This window comes from Tauraco erythrolophus, chromosome 21, assembly GCF_009769465.1.
Source record: "Tauraco erythrolophus isolate bTauEry1 chromosome 21, bTauEry1.pri, whole genome shotgun sequence".
Lineage (NCBI taxonomy): Eukaryota > Metazoa > Chordata > Aves > Musophagiformes > Musophagidae > Tauraco > Tauraco erythrolophus.
Genome location: NC_141485.1, coordinates 5,373,592 through 5,393,975, shown reverse-complemented (window position 1 = coordinate 5,393,975; position 20,384 = coordinate 5,373,592). Strand labels below are relative to the sequence as shown.

At 46.9% G+C, this 20,384-nt stretch overlaps 1 protein-coding gene across 4 annotated transcripts in view; it reads right to left on the bottom strand.

Annotated features, from left to right (window-relative positions):
• Positions 1–238: 238 nt before the first annotated feature.
• The window catches only part of PHF12 (PHD finger protein 12), a 31,878-nt gene continuing 11,732 nt past the window's right edge, over positions 239–20,384 (bottom strand). Inside the window, exons 3-16 of one of the 4 annotated variants that reach the window (XM_086624353.1) lie at positions 17,392–17,476; positions 16,251–16,261; positions 15,444–15,853; positions 14,779–14,899; positions 13,518–13,650; positions 12,653–12,817; positions 11,852–12,013; positions 9,972–10,785; positions 7,959–8,081; positions 6,456–6,599; positions 4,294–4,392; positions 3,668–3,750; positions 1,955–2,093; positions 239–1,358 (exon numbers count right to left, since the gene is read on the bottom strand). In XM_086624353.1, the coding sequence (XP_086480479.1) occupies positions 1,024–1,358; positions 1,955–2,093; positions 3,668–3,750; positions 4,294–4,392; positions 6,456–6,599; positions 7,959–8,081; positions 9,972–10,785; positions 11,852–12,013; positions 12,653–12,817; positions 13,518–13,650; positions 14,779–14,899; positions 15,444–15,853; positions 16,251–16,261; positions 17,392–17,476 (2,824 nt within the window). In that variant the 3' untranslated portion in view covers positions 239–1,023. The remainder of the gene's footprint in view (positions 1,359–1,954; positions 2,094–3,667; positions 3,751–4,293; positions 4,393–6,455; positions 6,600–7,958; positions 8,082–9,971; positions 10,786–11,851; positions 12,014–12,652; positions 12,818–13,517; positions 13,651–14,778; positions 14,900–15,443; positions 15,854–16,250; positions 16,262–17,391; positions 17,477–20,384) is intronic. The other 3 variants (XM_086624354.1, XM_086624355.1, XM_086624356.1) reach the window with 3 other exon arrangements.

Sequence of the window (20,384 nt, the reverse complement as noted above, 5' to 3'; positions counted from 1 at the left end):
ACTCTATCATTGTGACCTTCCAGTCCCCATCCTGGACCACCAGCATCCCCACACACCCCCACGCAGGACCCCAGGCTGCCCCCATCCCAGCACAGCCCCTTCCTTCCTGCAGCGCAGGCTCCTCTTTGGGGGTGGGACAAGTCCAGGGAAGCTCCAGGTTGCGGTGACAAGAGTTAAGACAGACAGTCAGAAAACAGAATGTGAAGTATTTTTTTTTTATATACAGAATACAGGAAAGTTTCTGTAAAGTCTAAAACGTTAACAATTACTATGTACAGTGGAACTCGCTGCCTGCTGCGGGGAGGTGGCATATAAACAAAAGAGACAGACAAGGTTACGACAAACGATCTGCTACAATAGACAATTTGAGGAACGTCATACCACATGTAGCACTGTACACAGCTTTAAAACATTGAAAAATGCCATCACTGATGTATTTACACAGAACCCAACACTTTTCCTTATCTGAAATAAAAATAGGATGGACACCAGGAAAAGAACTCGTTTCTCACTGCCTGTAATACACAGTAGCTACTTGTAGTGCAACCATAGCAGGGAGGGATGGGAAAAATAACTGTGGGAAGAAGAGCGCTTCTTTACATTAAATAAAACAATGATATTGTATAGATTTGCTGTATGAAAACTGTATTTCTCTTTTAATATAAAACTATTGTCACTGGCACAAAATAGAACAAGTTTCTGATTATTTTACAACTGCGTGGGAACTATCTGTCAGAGAGAGTCTCGAGTCAGACAGCGGTCGCCCCTCGCTCTGACGCGTCCTTGCTCTCACTGCAGTTTTCCTTTTAAAATGAAATGTATAGTACAAATATATGTGCAAATGCCCCTAAAACTTGAGCAAAAAAGAAAAATTAAAAAAAGTTAAACGTTCTTCATTTCATGCAAACGGCGTGTGAACAGTCTCCGGGCCGACATAGAAAATCCCACCTCGGTTTGTACATTTTTGCATTGTAAGAGTCTGAGGGCGTTTCCTTAACTCCAAAGCTCGTCTTCCTAAAATTCCTAGGGAACTGAGTTGGACCGCAGCACGGGCACCTGGTGGGGTTTCAGAGAAAGCTTCTCCTCCAAGTCCATGTCTTGTACTAAGGCAGCGTCCCCCTTGGGCTGTTTGGTCGCAAATTCGGTGATGCTGAAAACAAACTGGAGGCAGCCCAGCTTGATGTAACTGCCGTGGTGGAGCAGGGCTGTACCCTCCCAGCCAGCCCCGCTGCCCCCGATTAAGCTGGAGCTGCTGGCTTTGCAGTTACAGGGTTTCCGATGCTGCCCTTGCGCCTGTGAATTCATCACAGCGGCTTCTTCATGTGGCTCCTCTTCCTGTTTTCTGCTTTTATGTCGTTCTGGAAAAGAAAAACCAAAACCATCAGATTCAGGCAGGCCAGTGGCAGCTTATTTTCAACTGAGGCTACTGCCAAGGTGCCTCAGGGGTGAGATCCTTCAGCCACAAGGCACTGAGTTGTCTGCGGCGAGTGGCTGATAAAGGGAAACGGGAATCTCCTCACAGCCCCGAAGAGGTGGAAGCATTTCCCCGTCCGTCTGGCAGCCACAAAAAGAGGGAGCTGAACTCCTGGAGAGCAGGAGTTAAGCCGTGCGGGGATGGGACGCCTGCAGCACAGCCCAGCTTACTCGCAGCCTGGGAGGGGAGGACATGCACGAGGAATCCCCTCAGCGCGGCTCTGGAGGCTCGGTGAACTCCAGCACCAGAGGCAGGAGCAGGGAGCACTCTCCAGGCTGAGGCACTCCCCAAGGCCGCAGAGGAAGGTCTTCACGGGTGTAATCCACACTCAGACGTGTGAAGAGACTCCCCGTTATGCAAGAGGTGCACCAACCGCGGCAGAACAAGGGGCACCATCAAGGAATTCATTTGCACCCGCTCCTGTCCCCCTCCAAAGCTCCCCCTGCTGTTGCGTGGGGCTGGCGCTGCCTCGACACTCACTTATCACACTCTGCACTTTGGCAACGATGCTGCTGGGAGGAGTGGGCGTCATCTTCTCTGAGAAGTCACAGGAATACAGAACGTTGTCCACAGTCGTCCCATGCTCACTGTAGTTCAACAGCTCGTAATGTTTCGTATTCTGAAATAAAAAAAAAAAAAGGGAAGAGGAGGGAATTGAGACATCAAGTCAGAACAGCTTCTGCCAATATACCCCTCTGGAGCACTGAAACACAACCCCTCGCTCCCTACCACTGCTGAGGGTTAAATAAGAGCAGTTAAAACATCCTCCAGCTTCAAAGTCCACCAACCTGACCCTTGTGCACGGCTCATGTCACAGAACAGCTTCCCAGCAAGAGCTGCTTCCCAGGATGCTTCCCGGCAGGGAAGGAGGGCCAAAGCAGCTTTGAAGAGAAGCGGGTTTTACCTACTGCACATGGACCAACAAGTCTTTTGGAAACAGGGATTGAAGCTGACTCCCACAGAGGGAGCACACCTTTTTAAGGCACACTAGATGCAGACACAAGACAGTAAGAGGGATGCCAGCGTGCCGCAGCAGCCACGAGGTAGAGACAGTCTGGGATTTACAGGCCTTTTGCAGACCCTGAAACGCCAGGAGACGTCACCGTGACACACAGCATTACACAAGCAGCGTCACACTCAGCTGAGCTTTAATCAAGTTTCAAAAACTCCCCATGCACAGGGCAGTAAGGTTTCACGTAACCTGCGAGACTGCAGAGACCAAGGCCAAGCATGAGCTGCCAACGGCCAGAACCAGAAACAGCAGACAGAGCTTCCCAGGGGGAATCCTCCATCTAGAGCGACCACAGCCACAGGAGGCCTGCTGAAGTACGGAGGAAGTTCAGTGCCTGGAGCCTGCTTTAGGATTGACCACTGTGAGGAGATGCTTCAACACAGATTTAAGGTCTGGATCCCATTACAGAGTGTGTTCTGTAGCTCGTAGTGCACTGGAGGAACGGCTAAAGCTGGCTGTGGGTTAATCCTGGATCCTGCTCAGTAGCTGGGTGACAAACGGTGATATAAAAGACTATCTTGCTTCAAAGACTGTTTTCCATGCTAAGAGACATCTCCAGCGGTGCTTTTACTGGCAGACCCACCAGTCTGTCTGCTTCAAGACCAAACTAATCTCTGGATGGTAGTTAAGAAGCAACTGTGGACCTCTGTTTATGCTGAGAGCTTAACTAAAATTTTAGTTAAATAATGAATTTATACAGAGTACTGCAGATGGGCATGAACACTCTGCACCACCATCACACCTGAAAGCAAGAGACTTGGAGCAGTTTCCCATTTTGTTCCAGTTGAGGTTTGAAGTAGACACGTCAAGTTTAGCTTTTATTAACAATGCAGCTGGATCGAAAAGTATTGAACCGTTTCTATTATTTTTTTTTCTTTTTCCCCCTAGACACCAGCAGTGACAGTGCTTACTTGTGGTCAGTCTTTGTCCACAGGCAGTTAGCTCAGAGAAATCATGCTGGCAGGGCTCTGTGCTTCAGAAAGGGTTTGACAGAAAACGCTGACGCAGCCTTCACTGGAGTGAAACCATTCACAGCCCTGGCTCTTACTTTGTAGTCCACAAAGGAGCACCACACAAAGACAACCTGCTGCCTGCATCTCCAGCTCCCACTGCTATGCATGCCAAATAATAATAATAATAAAAATAACAATAATAAAAAAACCCAACACTCAGGGCCTCACCTCATCGTAGAATATGCAGGCGTGTTTGCCAGACACGTAGTTACAGTGACCATAGCTTGTAAGGCACACATCCATATCAGCTCCTGTCAACCGGGAGGACAAAACAGGCTCAGTTCATTTCAGAAAAAAACCCGTCAGGCAGCAGAGAACAACAGACAGAATTAAACTTCAATTAGCAAAACAACAGGGGAGCAACTGCCTTTGTCCGAGCTCCCAGGGCTGCATGAATAATGCTTCGATAAGCCACCCAACAAAGTTTCGGTGGGGGAAGGGAAGGCTAGCAGCCCCACGAAGGTTGAAGAGCATTTCACAGTTACTGGGTCTTTCCAGAGCGCCAGAAGAATCTAAGCAGAAAGAAAAGGAACCTGCAAGCAAATTGTAACTCTTCTCTCCCATGAGTCAGGCGTTAAGTTTCCAGAACAGCCGTTTTGCTGATTTCCATACCATTCAGGTTACGAAGGTGCAACCTCATAAAGATTCAAGCAGAGGGGAATTTCCACGTTTCTTGGTAGCAAAGAATCCCACAGTGGGTCTGTTTTCTTTGACACCTACTTGGCAAACACCTAGGGAGGGTCAGGAAGAACCACCCTGACTCTGAAAGGTCAGAGCAGGAGAAAGGTACTCACCTGTCCCGATGTAGAGGGTCCGATAGCACATGTTGACTGCACCCCCCAAGCCCATCAGAGGATAGAACACCGCCCGGGCTTGCACTTCCTTTCTTTGCGCTGCAAGATAAAGAAGAAATTACTTGAACAATGTTATCAGCTGCAAAGGCTGCTTGAACCCAGTGTCCCCAGCCCTAGACTCCAGAAAGCACAGATCCTAAGGAGCATGCAGTCAGCTTTGGTCTAAACTCCAATTCCCAATCTTCTAGGAATGTTTGTGCATTAAACATCTTTTTGCCAGTCATCAGAGAAAATTCTTCTCTCCAGTAACCCATACAAGCCGTGCAACTGGGGGAACGTTAATTCCGAGTGTGCACAATGGAGCCACACTGAAGAAAACACAAGCCTCCTACCACTGGCTTCTTTCTTAATCTCTTCCTCTTTGGGTAATCAAAGAGCTGAGTCTTGCTGTCGAAGTGTCACTTAAAAAAAACCCTGGTGCTCGTGAATGTCACCAACTTAACAGCTGTGATTTCACTTCTAGTGAAGCTGCAGGAAAAACACACAAGAATTGAACAGGGCTTGTCCAGGATCAAGGCAGCTCCCAGGACACCAGGATTTACCGAGTGGACTCATCGGTCCCTATGGCACACTGGGCAATGGCTGCTCCAGGGCTGAGTCTGCAGAGCAGCTCGCTGGCAGCCAAGTTCAAACCACTCCCTCTCACACGACCACCTTAACTGCACAGAAAATCATCTCCAGTGCAACAGATATCGAACTCTGGACCACACAGGCGTTTCCAGGATTCCAGCAGCTGTCCTTTGGAGATAAGCTCCATATATGCAGAGAGTATAAGCCTCTCCTGATACTACATCTGCGTGACAGTTTTACACCAAGAGCATGAAATCAAAGAACAGAACATGAGGATTACAAGAGACTGTTTGCAGAATCACCTACATCAAGAACATTGGCCACACTGAGTGGCATCACTGGACGTGCAGCACTCAACGCAGCTGAAACGTGCAGATTCCCACCTCTGCCCAGCTGCCCTGCACAAGTCCTTCCAGCTGCCTGGCTCTGCTGGCTCAACCCTGCTCACTGAAGGCTTTGGATCTAACATTTCATCAGCAATGCTAAACAGTCAGCTGGATGCATCATTCCTGCCCAAAAAGGGTGATGGGTTAAGATAGCATCAATCTGCGTTTCGAAAGGCAGACCGCTGAAGAATTTCCAGAGCTGAAGAATTTCCAGAGCCGGTCTGTTATGAGCAGCACAGGAACGCAGCTCGTATCACAGCCTGGTGCTGTGTCCTACAGCAGCGTTCAAAAGAAGATTGACAAAGCATTTTGAGAATGCAGTGATGCTACAGCAGCAAGCAAACAGGCAAGCACAGCTTCAGAAGAAGGTTACTGACTGCTAGCAGGCTTCCAAAGATCTTATCTTGGATATTTACCCCTAGGGCTAGGAGAGGGGGAGCAGACAACTGCTCCCACAACAAGGCAGTCCAGTTATTGCTTGAAAACAGATTACATTGACCAGCTGCACGCAGAGGAACACGAAGCCACATTCACCCTGCAGCTCTAGGTGTTAGCATGCCGATTCCAGGGACCATGAACAAAGCCAATGCTGAACTCGGGAATCTGGAGATTTGCAACAGAAGCACAAGTTGTTTTCCATTATTTGCATTATTTGCATTTAGTGTTTCAGCTGGACAGTGACTTGTTCTGAATGGTCGATGACAATGTCACACATATATTCTGTGCCTCGGTTCCTCCTGTTCGTGCACTTGTCTCAGAAGCAACTTCTCCAGAGAGAGCAGGAACTCACGTGTTTCTCTTGCCCATCTCAAAGGTGCGGTGAAAAAACAAAAGCAGCTGAACCTTCCCATCTCTTGCTAATTCCAAGATGAATAAAACACAACTTCACTAAAGATTTCCAGCAAAAAAAACGTGAAGTTACTGAACGTGTTTTCATTGCCATAATTTGGAAATAATTAAGTAGAGGGACTTGAAAGAGTTTCTGGCCAGTGGATGTCCAGAGCAGGGGGGATGAGAGGAAAGAAACATGAAAGGCAGCATCGGACAGATACCAGAAGAAGAGAGAGATCTCCTTCAATGAACAGGCAAGGGAGTGCCACAAAGCTACGGCTCAACACAAACCAACTATTCTAGGGCTGCTCTTACCTTCAATGTGGTTTCCCACAGGAGATTGCTGATGGGAACTGACACTGCTCGCTAGAGACTGAGCTTTGGAAGGAAAGAGCTGATGTATTCTCTGCAAGGCCAGAAACTTGATCAGCTGCTCATCCAGCATATTTATCTCAATCTCTGTTGATAAACAAAAAGCAATTAGTAAGTTATTCATGGAAAGGGTGCAATCTGAGCTGCAACGGATTTAACTGTCCCACTTTCAAACCTGCCGTGTGCTTCAACAGCAAAGACTTGACAAATTTTGCAATATCAAGAATCTTACATAAAAGTGATCTATTACTTGATATCATCTCCTATGAGCAGTGTGTGAGGAGAAAGCCAGCGATGGCCAGAGAGCTACAATTCAGGCAGCAAGCGTAAGTTTAGAAGAACAAGGACTGATAAAAGTTGAAAATGTGCTGGTTTGGCTCAATATCAACAGGTATGTAGAGGTCAACATCGCACCCCTTTGGGCAGCAGGTTAGGTCCTTCTGGTGAAGCTTCGTTATCTAATCAGGAAGTCTCACCCTACATTACAGAGGAGAACTGTAACCACCTCGAAGCTGCTACAGGCTCACTCCTGAGTCACGCACTTTCGTAGCAGGGTCAATTAAACCAAACAGGGCAATTCAGACAATATTATTAACGAGCTTTAAAGCAGATCCGTTGCCGATAGCTTTGAAGTATTGGTATTTGTAAAGCCCTACAGAGGTCTGCTTTCTGGCAGCAAGCAAGCTGCCTGACGTCTCCTTCCAAGAGCTTTCTCCGCATCCACGACAGCTAAAATGGCAAGCAGAAGAAGTAGAGCTACAAGGGCCTTTCCCCATAGCAGAGAGGCAGTCTGGGCAGGCTGAGCGGTCGGGGTTCACCCAAGAAAAGAGGGTCACACTGGCAACGCCAGAAAGGCTGTTCTTCAGATGTAGAAGTCCTCTCTGGCAGCGGCCTTACTATGCTGTTCAGCAATCTCCGCCTCCTGAAGTCACTCCGCTAAGGTTTGGCACTTCTTGCCAAGTGCAACAAAAGGAAAATAAAAAATGGGCCAGTGTAGGAGAAGACTGACAGAAGCAGAAATAAATCAGAAAATTAACTGACCCATTGGAGCATCACCACTCAGGTGACTGCTCAATTACAAGATCTGTTGTTGTTGGACTTTATGCCCGTCGGGAACAGCTCTGGATCGCAGCTAGCACCACAACATGGCAGGGCTGCAGGTTTCTGCATGTGAATTCCACCTGGAAAGCAGCCCAAAGCCATGCAATAGCTTTGTGATCGTTCCCCAGAAAAGCTTCAGGCAGAAACACTTCATTGCCTTGCTGCCTTGGCAACACCACAAGTAGGGAAGCATGTGACATGTTTAAGGTAATGTATACCCAGCCTCGCCCTCACCTGACTGCAACCCTTCTTTATCTCTGGAACTTTTCCTCAAGCAGAGGCCGAACGCTCCAGGGAAGCAAACACACAGGGCTAGTAGAGACTGAGAATGAACTAAATACTCACCGCCGTCCATAAACGCTTTCAGGGAACTGGTGAGGTCCAACATAGCTGCAGAGTTCGAAGTGAGTGATGAGGGTAGAGTTAAAGCGCTTCCTATGGATAAGGTGCTGGGACTGACCTTACCATCTACAGAGAAAGATGGTGCAGAGAAGGTAATGTCACTGTGGCGTTCGTGAGACAGGCACCCAGCCCTCAGGCTGCACTTGGCTTCCAAGCTGCTCGGAATGACTAATTTTGCTCGTAGTCATGCTTTGAAAAAGGCCTGAATTAGAGGCCATTAGCTTTCTTCTCCTCACAGAAGGACTTGTGTGTGCCTCCAACACGGAGCCAACTGCCAGCTCCTGCCTGTCTCCTCCAGTTGTCAGAGGAATTCTGAACCTGTACATTTAAGCTCGTACCCTTTGTTTGAAGCAGCAGCAAGGACAGACTGTAAGTGATGTCGTACTACAGAGACTGGAAAGATGAGCACCAAGTCTCCAGGAGCTTGAAGAGCTTGCTAACCCTAGAGACATTCACCAACTAGCTCGTCCAGGTCCGAACATGCATCAAAAGTACAATTGCCATGTTTTTTTTTTCTCTGAATGGTTATCAAGTCTGGGGTGTACTTCACTGTCTAGTAAGAATGTGACACTCATAAACTGATTTTATTATTTACAAAATAAAATCCTACTGCTTTGGCAGCAGCCATGCAGCTGAAAGGCAATGACAAATGCCAGGAAACAAAGCCCCTTCAATGCACTGTTGATATGAGATCTTCTTGCGTTGGTTTGCTTAGAAGTAGAACTACTATAAGCCTGACATTTATAGCAAAAAAGAGAGTCAGGAATGATTCCTACTTTTGTACTCAGCAATAAAATTTGCACGCCATAATTTAAGACGTGCTACAAATACATATATATATATATGCATCGTGTTAGATGGGAAGTCTAAATATTTACACCTTTCCCAAGAGACACTGCACCAAAATGATGTTTTAATCTGCGTTTTGTAGAACGCAAGCTTTGCACCAAACCCAATTATTTAACATCCTGAGTAACTCCAAAATTATGCAGGGTTTGCAGTGCTCTTCAAACCACAAGCAAGAAGTTTTCTTTAGCATGGTCTCATTTCCTCTACCAAAACTATGTCCAGCCTTGCATTTCTAAGCAGGGCACGGTCAAACTAGCAGCCTGAGAGTAACCAAGTTTGTTCAGCAATAAGCAAGGAGGCCAAGCACTCTGGGGACCGCCTCCAAACATGAGGTAAAGCTCAGAAGTTACTTATTAAGGAATTTTAAGAAGAAGAATAAAAAGATGTTGCCTCTGTTGCTTGCAGCCACGAGATGTGAGCCGCTCCGTGCCAGTCTGCTGCTGCGCAGCCAGGAACTGCCAGAGAAGGGACAGACAGCTCTGTCGCATCCTTCTCGGTGGCTGCTTCAGCCCAGCCTGCACAAAGGGTTAATAATATGAGTGTTGAGCTGGTGCGGAGGAAAGGAGAAGAACACTTGAAGTGAAAGCTTATTCCAGCAAAATTTGAGTTATGGGCAGTTACTCCAACATTTTTGTGTTTGACTTGATGTTTTTATACTGAAGGGTCACATACACTTTAACGAGGGTTCTGGGTACAACTGAGGGCACAGATGGTATGCCCAAGTCCTTAACCACTCTGTGTTATCAGACTAGCAGGTACTGAACCGGCTACAGCTTCCCAAGCCTGCAATTCTCCAACATCAAAGCTGTGCAGCTAAAGACTTCCAATTTAAAACTACTCATGTTTTCCAGAATTAAAGTGATCTACTATCCTGCTTCTCAGGACAAAGGTGCCCTCTCAGGTACAAGCAGGCAGCAAAAACACATCCCCTGGTCCCATGAAGGGACCTAAGACAGAGGAGAGCTTGAGAAACTTCTCCCAGCTCGCCACAGAAACCCCAATTCCCATTTAAACAAGGGCACACTGCTAGAGCCTCGAGGTTCAGAACAACATTTAGCCTCAGCACTTTATCAGCCCTGGGGCCAAGATCAGCTGTTTGGCACGTACCTGAAGGTGGTGCTGGTGAACAGAATCTGTTTGTGGACCCAACAGCAGAGATCCCATCTGCAGCCTGCGGAGGGGTGAGAGCCCTCGTGGCGGTCAGAGGGGAGCCCACAGATCGCAGGTCTGCCGTCAGTGGCGGTCCTATCTGTGTCTGCACATTCTTTCTTTGCAAAGTGCTGGTGGTCTCCAGGCTGGCACAGGAGCTCGATATGGACGTAGGCATACTTGTGACCGGCACAGAACCCCTTTGTGCACAAGAAACGAGTCCTGCTACGTTCTCTGTTTTGACAATGGTTCCAATGCTGTGATTCAGAAGTCCACAAGTTGCTGGGGGTGTGAGGGGCCGAGGCCACGTTTGCCGATGAGACAAAACAGGTATTGTGTTACCAGATCCGACTAGTCTCTGGGAGTCAGTCAACTGTGCCGAAGATTCGGACGAAACGCCATAGAAATGAGGACCGTTCACTTTAATGTCAGAGGCTGTTGGCCCATTCGAAGTCCCGCAAGAAGACACCTTCTTGGATTTATCTACACAAGAGCTGCAGTTGAGATCTTCCTGTGACAAAGTCTGCTGGGATTGCGAGGAGCTCAAGGAATTCTGGGTGGTAATCCCTGAGGTGCAGGATGACATGGAATAGAGGGAAGGTGTGGGTGCCTTGTCAGCTGCCTGGTAAGGGTTGGCGAGTGAGCCGTCTGCCACAATAACAGGCTTAATATCAGCCTTCTCTGTTTGTTCAGAGTCCCAAAGCGAAGTCATCTGCTTAGCAGATAAATGTTTCAATATGCTGCACTGGAGCGCAACAACACTACAGAGCCACTGGGAGGAAGGAAAAAAGTGCAGGTTAGCTCCACAGGCAGACAGCACTCCAAACCTCAGCAGTTACACCATCGTTCAGCCAGCTCCAAGAGAGTCAGCTGCCTCACTGTGCTGCTGACCGCTCAGATGCAGCCTGGAACTGCAGCATCTGCTCTGATGCTCATCTAGAATCAGGAGAAAACTTTGTCCAGAAGCACAAAAGTACAAACAAAATTAGGTACTGTTTGTCTCTGTGCTGGGGAGAGTACACAGAGAGGCTGAGATTAAAGGAGGGAGAAGGCAGCAGACACGCTTCTTCACCCCCAAACTCTTCCTTCTCTTCACTCGTTAAGTGTTGCAACCCTTCAGCTAGTTACAAACACAACTTTCAGTGATATGGACTTCTACCCAAACAAAATCCTCCCAACTTACTCTGTAGCATGCTGCAAAGAAATGCTGATCTAGCTCACACTAGCATCTCTCCTTTTACACACGGTAGAGGAAGACCAAAAGATTTATTACAAGTTTTAAGCTCCATGGTGAACGTGCACCTGCCGCATAGAAGAACCCTGCCTGAGCTAACAGAAGTACTCGACTACATCACTGCAAAGCAACATGCCTTCGCGTGGTGGAATCTGGCAAGAAGTCTCATACGAGACTTAAACACTCCTTTGACCTTGATTTAAAAGTCCAATTCTATCAGCCACAAAAAGCAGCCCAGAAATGTGACGTTAACACACAAATAAATGTGTCAGAGAGCGGCCTTACATAACCAAAGGGGAAAGTATTTCCCCTCAGTCAGGAAATAAAAATGACATCTAGGCAGAAAGCCCTCGACTCCACTCTTAAGGCCAGAAGACTATTTCACCACTTCCCTGAAGTATCAAATGAGGAGTTTTACATTTAACCTGGAAAGCCAAAATGAAGTTTTAATGGGTAAGGGTGTCAGACAAGACAAGCTATCACCTTCAGACATGATTTTGAGACTGGTTTCCTAGACAACTGCTCTGATCACGACTGAAACGGAAGAGGATCTTTGTACCAAAGCAAGTACAGAGATAGAGTCCAAGCATTTGACTTCATTTACCTCCTGTTGTTCTGTCTGGCTGGCTAAGTGCTCAGTGTTCAAAAGGTGCTTCTGCAAGGGTTCCTCGGGGATCCCGTTACAGATCAGCTCGCCATCTCTAATTGCTGCAGGCGCAAGTAACGGGGGTGGAAGCCGGTATTGGGACTTTATGGCATCAGGAACCTACATTGTGGAGAAAGAAGATCACACATGAGAACAATTACTCAAGAATGACTAGTTAAACAAAGCGCCTAACCGGCACTGCGCTTCGTGTTTGCTGCTTTGTGACCCAAAGGAACCCTGCAGGCAATATATTGGAAGTTTCAAGGACTAAGTGCTTTAAATTGATGCAGCGACACTGAAATTAATAGGTTTTATTCCCTTAGGTCAGGCATGACTTCAGCACAACGTGGTGGCTGCAGCATAAAAGAAGTCATGCAAAAAAGGTCAAGTAAGAAGAGAAACCTGTATGGCATTTTTCAGGCATTCTGGCGGCAAATACTCTTTGGGATTTAACATAGAACATGCAGCAGCCCCAGTTCTGACTGTAGGGCCACCTTCAGGAGGTTTTGTGTTGTACTTTCTATGCTTGTGCTAGATTTAAAGGCTTACTTGTAACACTTGAGCCTTATGGTTGGTGGAAAAAGAGCTTCTTAAACCCTACACGTAGTGAAAAGTGACCGCTGACTCCCAGACCTCTCACCAACACATTCATCCAGATCCCACCCCCTGCCTCCTGCCCCTACGGGATGTGCTGGTTTCCCTTCTGAACTAGAATACATACACGGGGAGTTTCACCAGCACCTATGCGTTTACACATACCTTCAAACCTTTTCTCTTTACTGATTGAAGAACTCTGCGATTCGGAGGATGTTTCTTATGGATTCGGTTTAAGAAATCCACTTTGACAACATGCTGAGATATGGTGTCCTGGAACCGGTCAAATACTCGGCACCGATTACTCAGGGTCAAGTTCTTCTGGTTCAGCTGGGTGATCAGATAATGCCACAGGAGTTAGGGATCTGCGGGTCACTCTAACGTACCCTAAGACTTTCATAACGCCTCGGAGCACTGGCAGTGCAGCAACAGCTCAGCCTCAGGCTATTTGTTTCCTGCAGCACTAACTATTTCTGTTAAAGGGCACATTGCTGGAGATGAATACAAAAGCATTTAGAGGCCTACTAAGCAGCATCAATGCTCTCAGAAGCAGTTTGTCTGGGCATGAGCCCTCTGTTTCAGCCCCCTCTTTCCTGAGTATTTAGTCTCAAGTACACTGCTTTTCCACAAATGAAAACTCCCTCTTGGAATGAAAGTTTTTTGGGTTAAGCATGCAAAGAATTACTTCCCCTATTTGTAGCACTGTGCTGCTTTGTATCACAGTTCTGGAAGCTCATCTAGATCTTAAGGAGTCCAGTCTGAAAACCAGACAAGCTGTCAGTGCGCCACAATCTGAGAACTGTCAGCTTCAGTTACAGGAAGGAGTTCCCCCATCTTTATATTTTATTGCAGACAGCAGCATCATATTCCTTTGGAGAGCACGTTGCTTGCAGCAGGAGCTTTACAAGCGTTACAGGGAGCAATAAGAGCTCAGCAGCAGTTTTAGGTTTGTTGTACTCTGTCCTTTAATGGACCTGCCAGGTTCCGCTCCAGCATCCGGTTACCATACTGCAATCATAGTCCTGCTTACCACCACATGTTCTATGTGATTTGGGCACATCCATCTACCCAGAGGCATGGCAGTAAGCGGTGGCTCCAAACAATCCATGTGGAAGAGCAGCGGGCAATAATCACACTGAATTAGAGGTGCCACTCTGCAACTCCTGCAAAGAGAGAGTCTTATCTTATTTCCCACACAGAATACAGGGCATAAACCGAACACGTGGGGAAGCTCAGCTAACCACTTCAGCTTATCTTTCCCTACCAATTCCTCTACACTATGTTACTTGCATCTAAAATTAGGCTTCAGATTTGTAACTTGATCTATACGGACCTTCTGCAAGACCCACTCAGGGCAAAAGGTTTTGCCCACGCACATGAGGGTTTCTCGGTGCAAAAGAGGTTCTTTGGCAGGAAGAGACGCCAACGCTGTAAGCACGTGTCAGATTCACACAAGTAACTTTAAGTTGACCTTGGACATTAGTTCCGAGTGGCTTCATTTAGAGCAAAATTCAGAGATGAAAAGGAAATCCCGGATTTAGGTTATTACGTTTTTTCTCAGATGAATCTTGTATGAAGTTGGGACATTTACTTCAACAAGATATTCTCAGAACAAGTCTCAAACTCCAGAAAGCTACTATGTCTGATTCCCCAGGCTTTAAAGAAGTCTTCGCTCCGTGACAAAGCCATCAGCTGTTCCCCACAAAAGCCAACCTGAGCCTCCAGCCCAATTCCAGAAACTCAACTCTTACTGGGTTCCCAAAACGAAGTTTTTTGTTTTCACTGACATTTTGAATTGGGATTTATCTGTGTATTTTTTATGTTTTATAAAAAACAGCAGTATTTTTTGTACTGGCTTTCAGATTTACTGTTTCAGCACAATATTCCTATTTGCTTTGAGCTTGTATCTCTCACTAGATTTCTGTTTCCTAAAGGTCATCTCCTCGCATCATTCCTTCACGCATCATAAACAAGTATCACCTTTTTCTAAACCACCACCACTTTAGAATTTTTCTTAGTAGAAAAATACCAAAGACAAGATGGCTCACTCTTCAGGCTACATTTTAAAGCCCTTTAAAGCCACACCAGGCTGCAGAAGACACACCTACTCTTGCCATGGTTAAATATCTGCTATTTAGCAAAGATGATTATTCCCCTATTTGTTTAGAGGACTGTAAGCAAGTAACGAAGGAGAATGGGAAAGGGAACAGGTCGTCTACTTTTTTCAGCAAGAACTTTGCTCCTCTGAAGGGTGCAGCTACACCAAACAGCTTCCCTGAAAGTCAAGTTACCTGTTGCATGTGAAGCACACTTTCACCGGCAAGGGAACCAAACCATTGTGGTCTAACTCGTGTTGTGCTTTCTTGACATTCTTTCCTGTGGTTTCTTCCTTTCTCCTCCTCTTACTAGTACCTGAAAGTAAAATTTAAAAGGCTTTGGGTTACCCACATTGCAGAGATTTGCGTTCTGGTAGATACACATAATCATCTCGGGCAGAGACAAACAGAAAAGGGAAAAAGAGCTGCTTAAGGAATCGTTATCAACTGCTAAATCTAGCTTTAAGTGACAGGATTGGCCTAATCTTTTCAGTGACATCCTATATATGAAGCCGTTACTTGGTTACTAGATTATCATATCATAAATCAAAATCAAGTATTTTGACAATTGGAATCTTTTTCTTCAGACTGATGATCTACGCTAAGGTGAGAACAGCAAGCCTCTATCACAAGTTCTGACAGAGCTGTAGTGTGTAGTAGCAGTGTCCCCACAGCTCAAATCTGGAAGAGGCAACCTGTTGTTGGACAGCTGGAGGACCGGGGTACTTCTGTACTCCCTCCTTTCACCAGTGAGCATACTGGAGCCACAACTACCAAGGAGTCAGGAGGGAGAAGTGGCAAGATGGCAGCTGGATGCAACTGTGGACACCTTCACCCACGCTAGACAAGCCATCGCTCACCTGGAAGTGCTGTGGTGCAGGTCAGTTCATTCGGCAACTGGAACTGCGTTGGGTTCCTTTCCATGGCAGCAGCAATAAGAAGCTCAAAGGGTCGCTTCAGCTGGGGCTGCCCGCAGTCCATTTCTGCAATGGCAGAGTCATCATCCACGTCAATTATGTCCTCATCGACATCATTCTGCTCTGAGTTGGGGGTCTCGGTGCTGGCATTGGATGTGGGAGTGCCAGGCCGGCTTGCTCTCCTTTCCAAGATTCTGGCATGCGCATTAGCCCTGATGCTGCTGCTAGACCTGTCCAACAGGTCTGCGTCACTGGTGGGGGAGGTGGTCCTTTTCCCAGATTTGTCCACCAATCCATTTACCTGCCCCAGCTCTTTCTTCTGCTCTCGCTTCTGCACGACATGAATAGGCAGGCTTATCATGGAGGCCACAAACAAAGCACATCAACCTTGACAAATAATGCAATTGAAGACAAACAGCATCTGAAAAGGCTTGAGCCACTTACTATAGCTTCCCCTGCAAAGTCATTAAAGCCTTGACCTAGCAAAACCAATTTTGATTGCAGCCAACGTACAGGTGACAAAACAGCTGAAGGGAACCAAGCATGGGCAAGAAAATTAGCAGGTCTCCTTTCCGGGTAGTCATATCTGAGTCCAGATTAGGACGTTTCACAGCATCTAGTCCTAAATACTTGACAAATCAGACAACTCTTGTTTGCTTTGCTAGCCAACACTGAGAAACTCCATGGTAGACCGGTCATTGTCAATGCAGCCTATTAACCCTGGCAGTGTATCCAAACCCATTATGGAACGAGAAGGGCAGCTTGAGAACACAAGCACAACATACAAACAACACTCTGCTATCTCTTGATGACAGGAATCTCGAACAAGGTGGGCAGGGAGAACTGCAGCAGAGGAAAACAATACATCATAATCACCACGAGATCCATTTTGCAACGGGAGGGGATGCTGCACGGCCCAGTACGGGCAACTGTGCACCGCTCCTGTGCCTGACAGCAGCACCAATACGGATGAACCAATCTACTCCATCACTAAAATGGTCTGCAAAAGGAGCAAAGTGTTATCAGGCAATTTTTAATACAGAAAAGTTGCATTTTTTCTTTTTTTTTTTCCCCTCCCTTTTAAAATTAATTTTATTATTATTTTCTAAATTTTTACTGTCTGCAGATGGCTGAACAGCACCCTGGAAACACAACAAGGCAATCGCTTCAGGAACAAAAAGCTGAGTACAGTTTTCTTCCAATCTGTTTTGGGTGTCGCTTCAAGGGAACAGTTGCTAGATAGTTTGGTGCAGTTTCTAAACCCTCTGCTACACAGTTACGTAGTCACAGCAATAAGATGTTTACATTGTGCAAGACAGCTTCCTGGAGAAAGAGCATCAAGGAAAAAAAAAAAAAAACACAAGCCACAATCTTGCCCAATCATCTCCTCCCCATCCTGTTCAACAGCCCAGGAAATCATAACTCACTGTGATTTCACCCTCTGCTGATGTGCAACTGCTGAGAAGTCACACTTCTAAAAAACACACATTAACCAGAATCACAGCCCTGATGCCAAAGCTGTGTTAACGTGACTCCAGTTTCGCCTGTAGACAGCTCACCTCCTCGAGCACGGGAGCCAGTCCCTCTGTGCCTCGGCTCTCCCTCCTTTCCAGAAGTAGGGGGAAGGAAACGATTTAAAAGACACGGCTTGACAAGAACATAAAAGGCACTTCAGTTTTGGTTCCTAGTAGTGAGGTTAAAAATACCAGGAGGGTCTCATCGAGACCCCTTAATTTTCTTTAAACCTGTTCCTAACAAAGCCCTTTGCAACGGCAAGCACAAAGAGCAACTCTGGTAGTATGTATGTACACGTTAAGGGGAGAGGAAGGTATAAAGCACAGGATTCACATTCCAAATGGACAGTTGGAAGGGCAGGGATCATGTCTGTTACAAGAGGCTTTACCTTGCGGCGTACAGTGCAGCGGTGACACATCCACTCCCCCGGAGGCAGCATTTCCTCACTGAGCGGAGGGTTGCTACAAGAGAAATACAAAGCAACACTTTACTGTTATTTCTGGGATGCCTCTTCTTATGTACACACAGGCCCGAGCCGGGGTGGTTCTACAGGTTCTGCTTCCAGGCACTTCCTCCTTTTCTTTAGGACGATGCTCCCCGGGTTCGCTCCGCCATACATCCACTTAGCAAGACACCTCTAAGCAGCCAGTCTTCCATGACACCCACCTCATCCGCGCGATGCAGCATGCTCCACTGTTTCAGGACAGTCTTAGAAGTGAATAACAAAGATAAATAGAAGATTCACTTGTGTGCAACACACATCTCCCTCCTAACACCAACACCTCCTTAAACAAACCTGATTACTCCGTGTAAGACTACACAGATTCCCGTGCAGCAAGCACAGTCATATATCCAGGCATTTCCTTGAATTTGCAGTGCGAGTCCAACTGAACAAGCTGCCATGAAGTCTACCCACTGCTTCTCATATACTCCACCCCTGGGCACACTTACTTAATGGTGGAAACCACTTTCCATCTTAAGACAACCCAAATACCCTTAAAAGTGTCACCATATACAGCTTGCCTTGGCTACGAAGTGCCAGATACATCCTACTCGTATGGATCTGCACTTACTATAAAAGCTGTATCACATCGAAATGACATTCTCATTTTGATGCTAGAAATAAACCAAAGCAAATGAGATGAAGGAGTAAGGAGGACTATTTTGAGAAACTTTTCCTCAGTTAAAGGCAGAGCAGCATATGTTAGACGATACAGTTTCCTCACAGATCCTGCTACTAGCTCAAGTACTTTCCAATACCTCTATCATTAGGATTTGTTATTTCAGCAAACTGCTGACTGCTACAGGAAAAGTGTACATGCTGTCAGATAAACAGCTAGTTCCCACGCAGCGTGGCTGTAAGACATACTTTTAAAAGTCCTGCCTACTGATGCCAGAGATAGCTGCCTAGCAGGCCTGCTCTCTTGTGCTCGACACTCAACGGATGGATGCTCTATCGCAGGACCTGGAAGCTCCGTTTCCCACTGACTGGGAAATGGGTTGCAAGGGATCCAGCTGGGACTGACTGGGTACAAGGTGACCAAGCAGCAGTGCGGCCACACCGGTGTGGAGCTTATAAGACCAGCCCAAGAAGCTGTGTAAGCACAGGCAGCCAGGTTGTGGTTGAGTTCACAAGTCTCTACACTGTCTGTGCATCTACAGACAAATATCAAACCAAATCCAAGTTAAGCTCTAAGAAGTCTCCGGCACTGACAAGCCAGAGAGGATAAGATGCACATTTGTCAGCCAGTAAGAGCTGTGCTTTGCAGCAGAGGGAGAGGCTGTCTTCCTCAAGAATCTTGCTCCTAGCACAGGGAAATGGCACAGGATCCCAGCCCAGGCTCCCAAGCTTGAGCTGTAAAAACAAACACGCTTCCTTTGTTTAAACAGAGTCCCGGCGAGCCTTGCCCGGAGCACGCCAGCGCGCCGACAGAAAGCCTCTGCAGGTACCGCAACCATCCAGGGTCATGCTCGGTCTCGCAACACTGTGCCTGGAAGACTGACGGAAGAACACAGCAAGAACCAAACTGGTAATAACCTCAGCATTTCTGGTGTCAGGCTCCAGGGAATTCAGCAGAGCCAACACATCTGGCAGCCATTTTGAGTAGCAGTGCAGGGTTTCAGAGGCCTCCGTGTTCCAGGCACTCCAGAAACGCAGCGCTCAGCGTATACGCACAAGCATACCTGCAGCTTATGTTTCTCATTTCCTGGAGGACTTGGATGAACAAGAGATCAGGCTCTAGAGGAGAGCACCAAAGCTTCAACTGCTGGCTGCTTTACATGAAGTCTCAAATGTTTGGCTGAAGCAGTAACTCTCCCCTGCCCCGAACAAATCTCTTGCTAATACAAGCGGGGAAGGGGGGCGGAAGGAGGAGAGTAAGAAATGATCCTCGCGTGCTTGCTGCAGCATAAATCCATTCTGAGTCCTGAGGTGGAACCTGCTACAGCTCAGGTTTTGCTCTTGCTAGAAACCAAACTCTTAGATCTGCAGCTACGGCGAGTACAGATTCATTTGGCTCATTCCCCCCTTCCCTCCCAGCACCCCAGGGGGAAAAAAAAAAAAAACACCAAACCCACAAACCTACAGACTTTGATTTGTTCGTAGTGAATTTTAGCCCTCTGAAGCTACTGATGAACGTGCCTGAACTGCTGGCAACACGTCTGCCCCATTCCAACGCACGCGCGGCGTGCCAGGGATCCACGCGCTGCCAGAGGCCTGCGGATATTTGTTTTAACTGTTACCTCAATCTTACGCATTTTACAATGAAACAATTAATGCCAGGGTGAATCTTGAGAGATGCCTAGAAGAGTCAGAACAGGTTTCTCCTCAAGTGTGTATGTTGTTGTCCCATTTGTTACGTCTGAACCATACACTCAACGAGCATGAGATCCTACACATATTGTACTTTTAGTAACAGCTTGGAGAAGCACTTTAATGGATGCTGCTACCCACAGGCCTGCAGAAGGAGGGGGAAAGATTAGTTTCAGACCAGCAGCAAGGTTTTAGCTCTCAGACTAGCCTCCTGAGTTTTCTACTGACTGTCAGGGCCTAACTGCTATAGCAAGTGTATTAAAAGACTGATTCTGCTTCTCCTGGTTAATGAACTGTTCGTCAAGGCAGCTCGCTGCACTAACAAAGACTGATGAATGCTGTTCCTGCACTGCTGGCTTCTCTGCAGGCAGAGAGCATTTCCTGGGTCCTAGCATAAAGCCAGGGAAGCGCTACAGAATGCCGTTTTAATTGACCAGTTATGACCGCATTCTTCAACCTTTTACCATAAGCATAAGAGAAACTGATTTTTAAATCTGGACAAGACACTCCATCTTCATAACCAAGGTAAGAATTAGCACTTTGGCAGGAGCACCCCC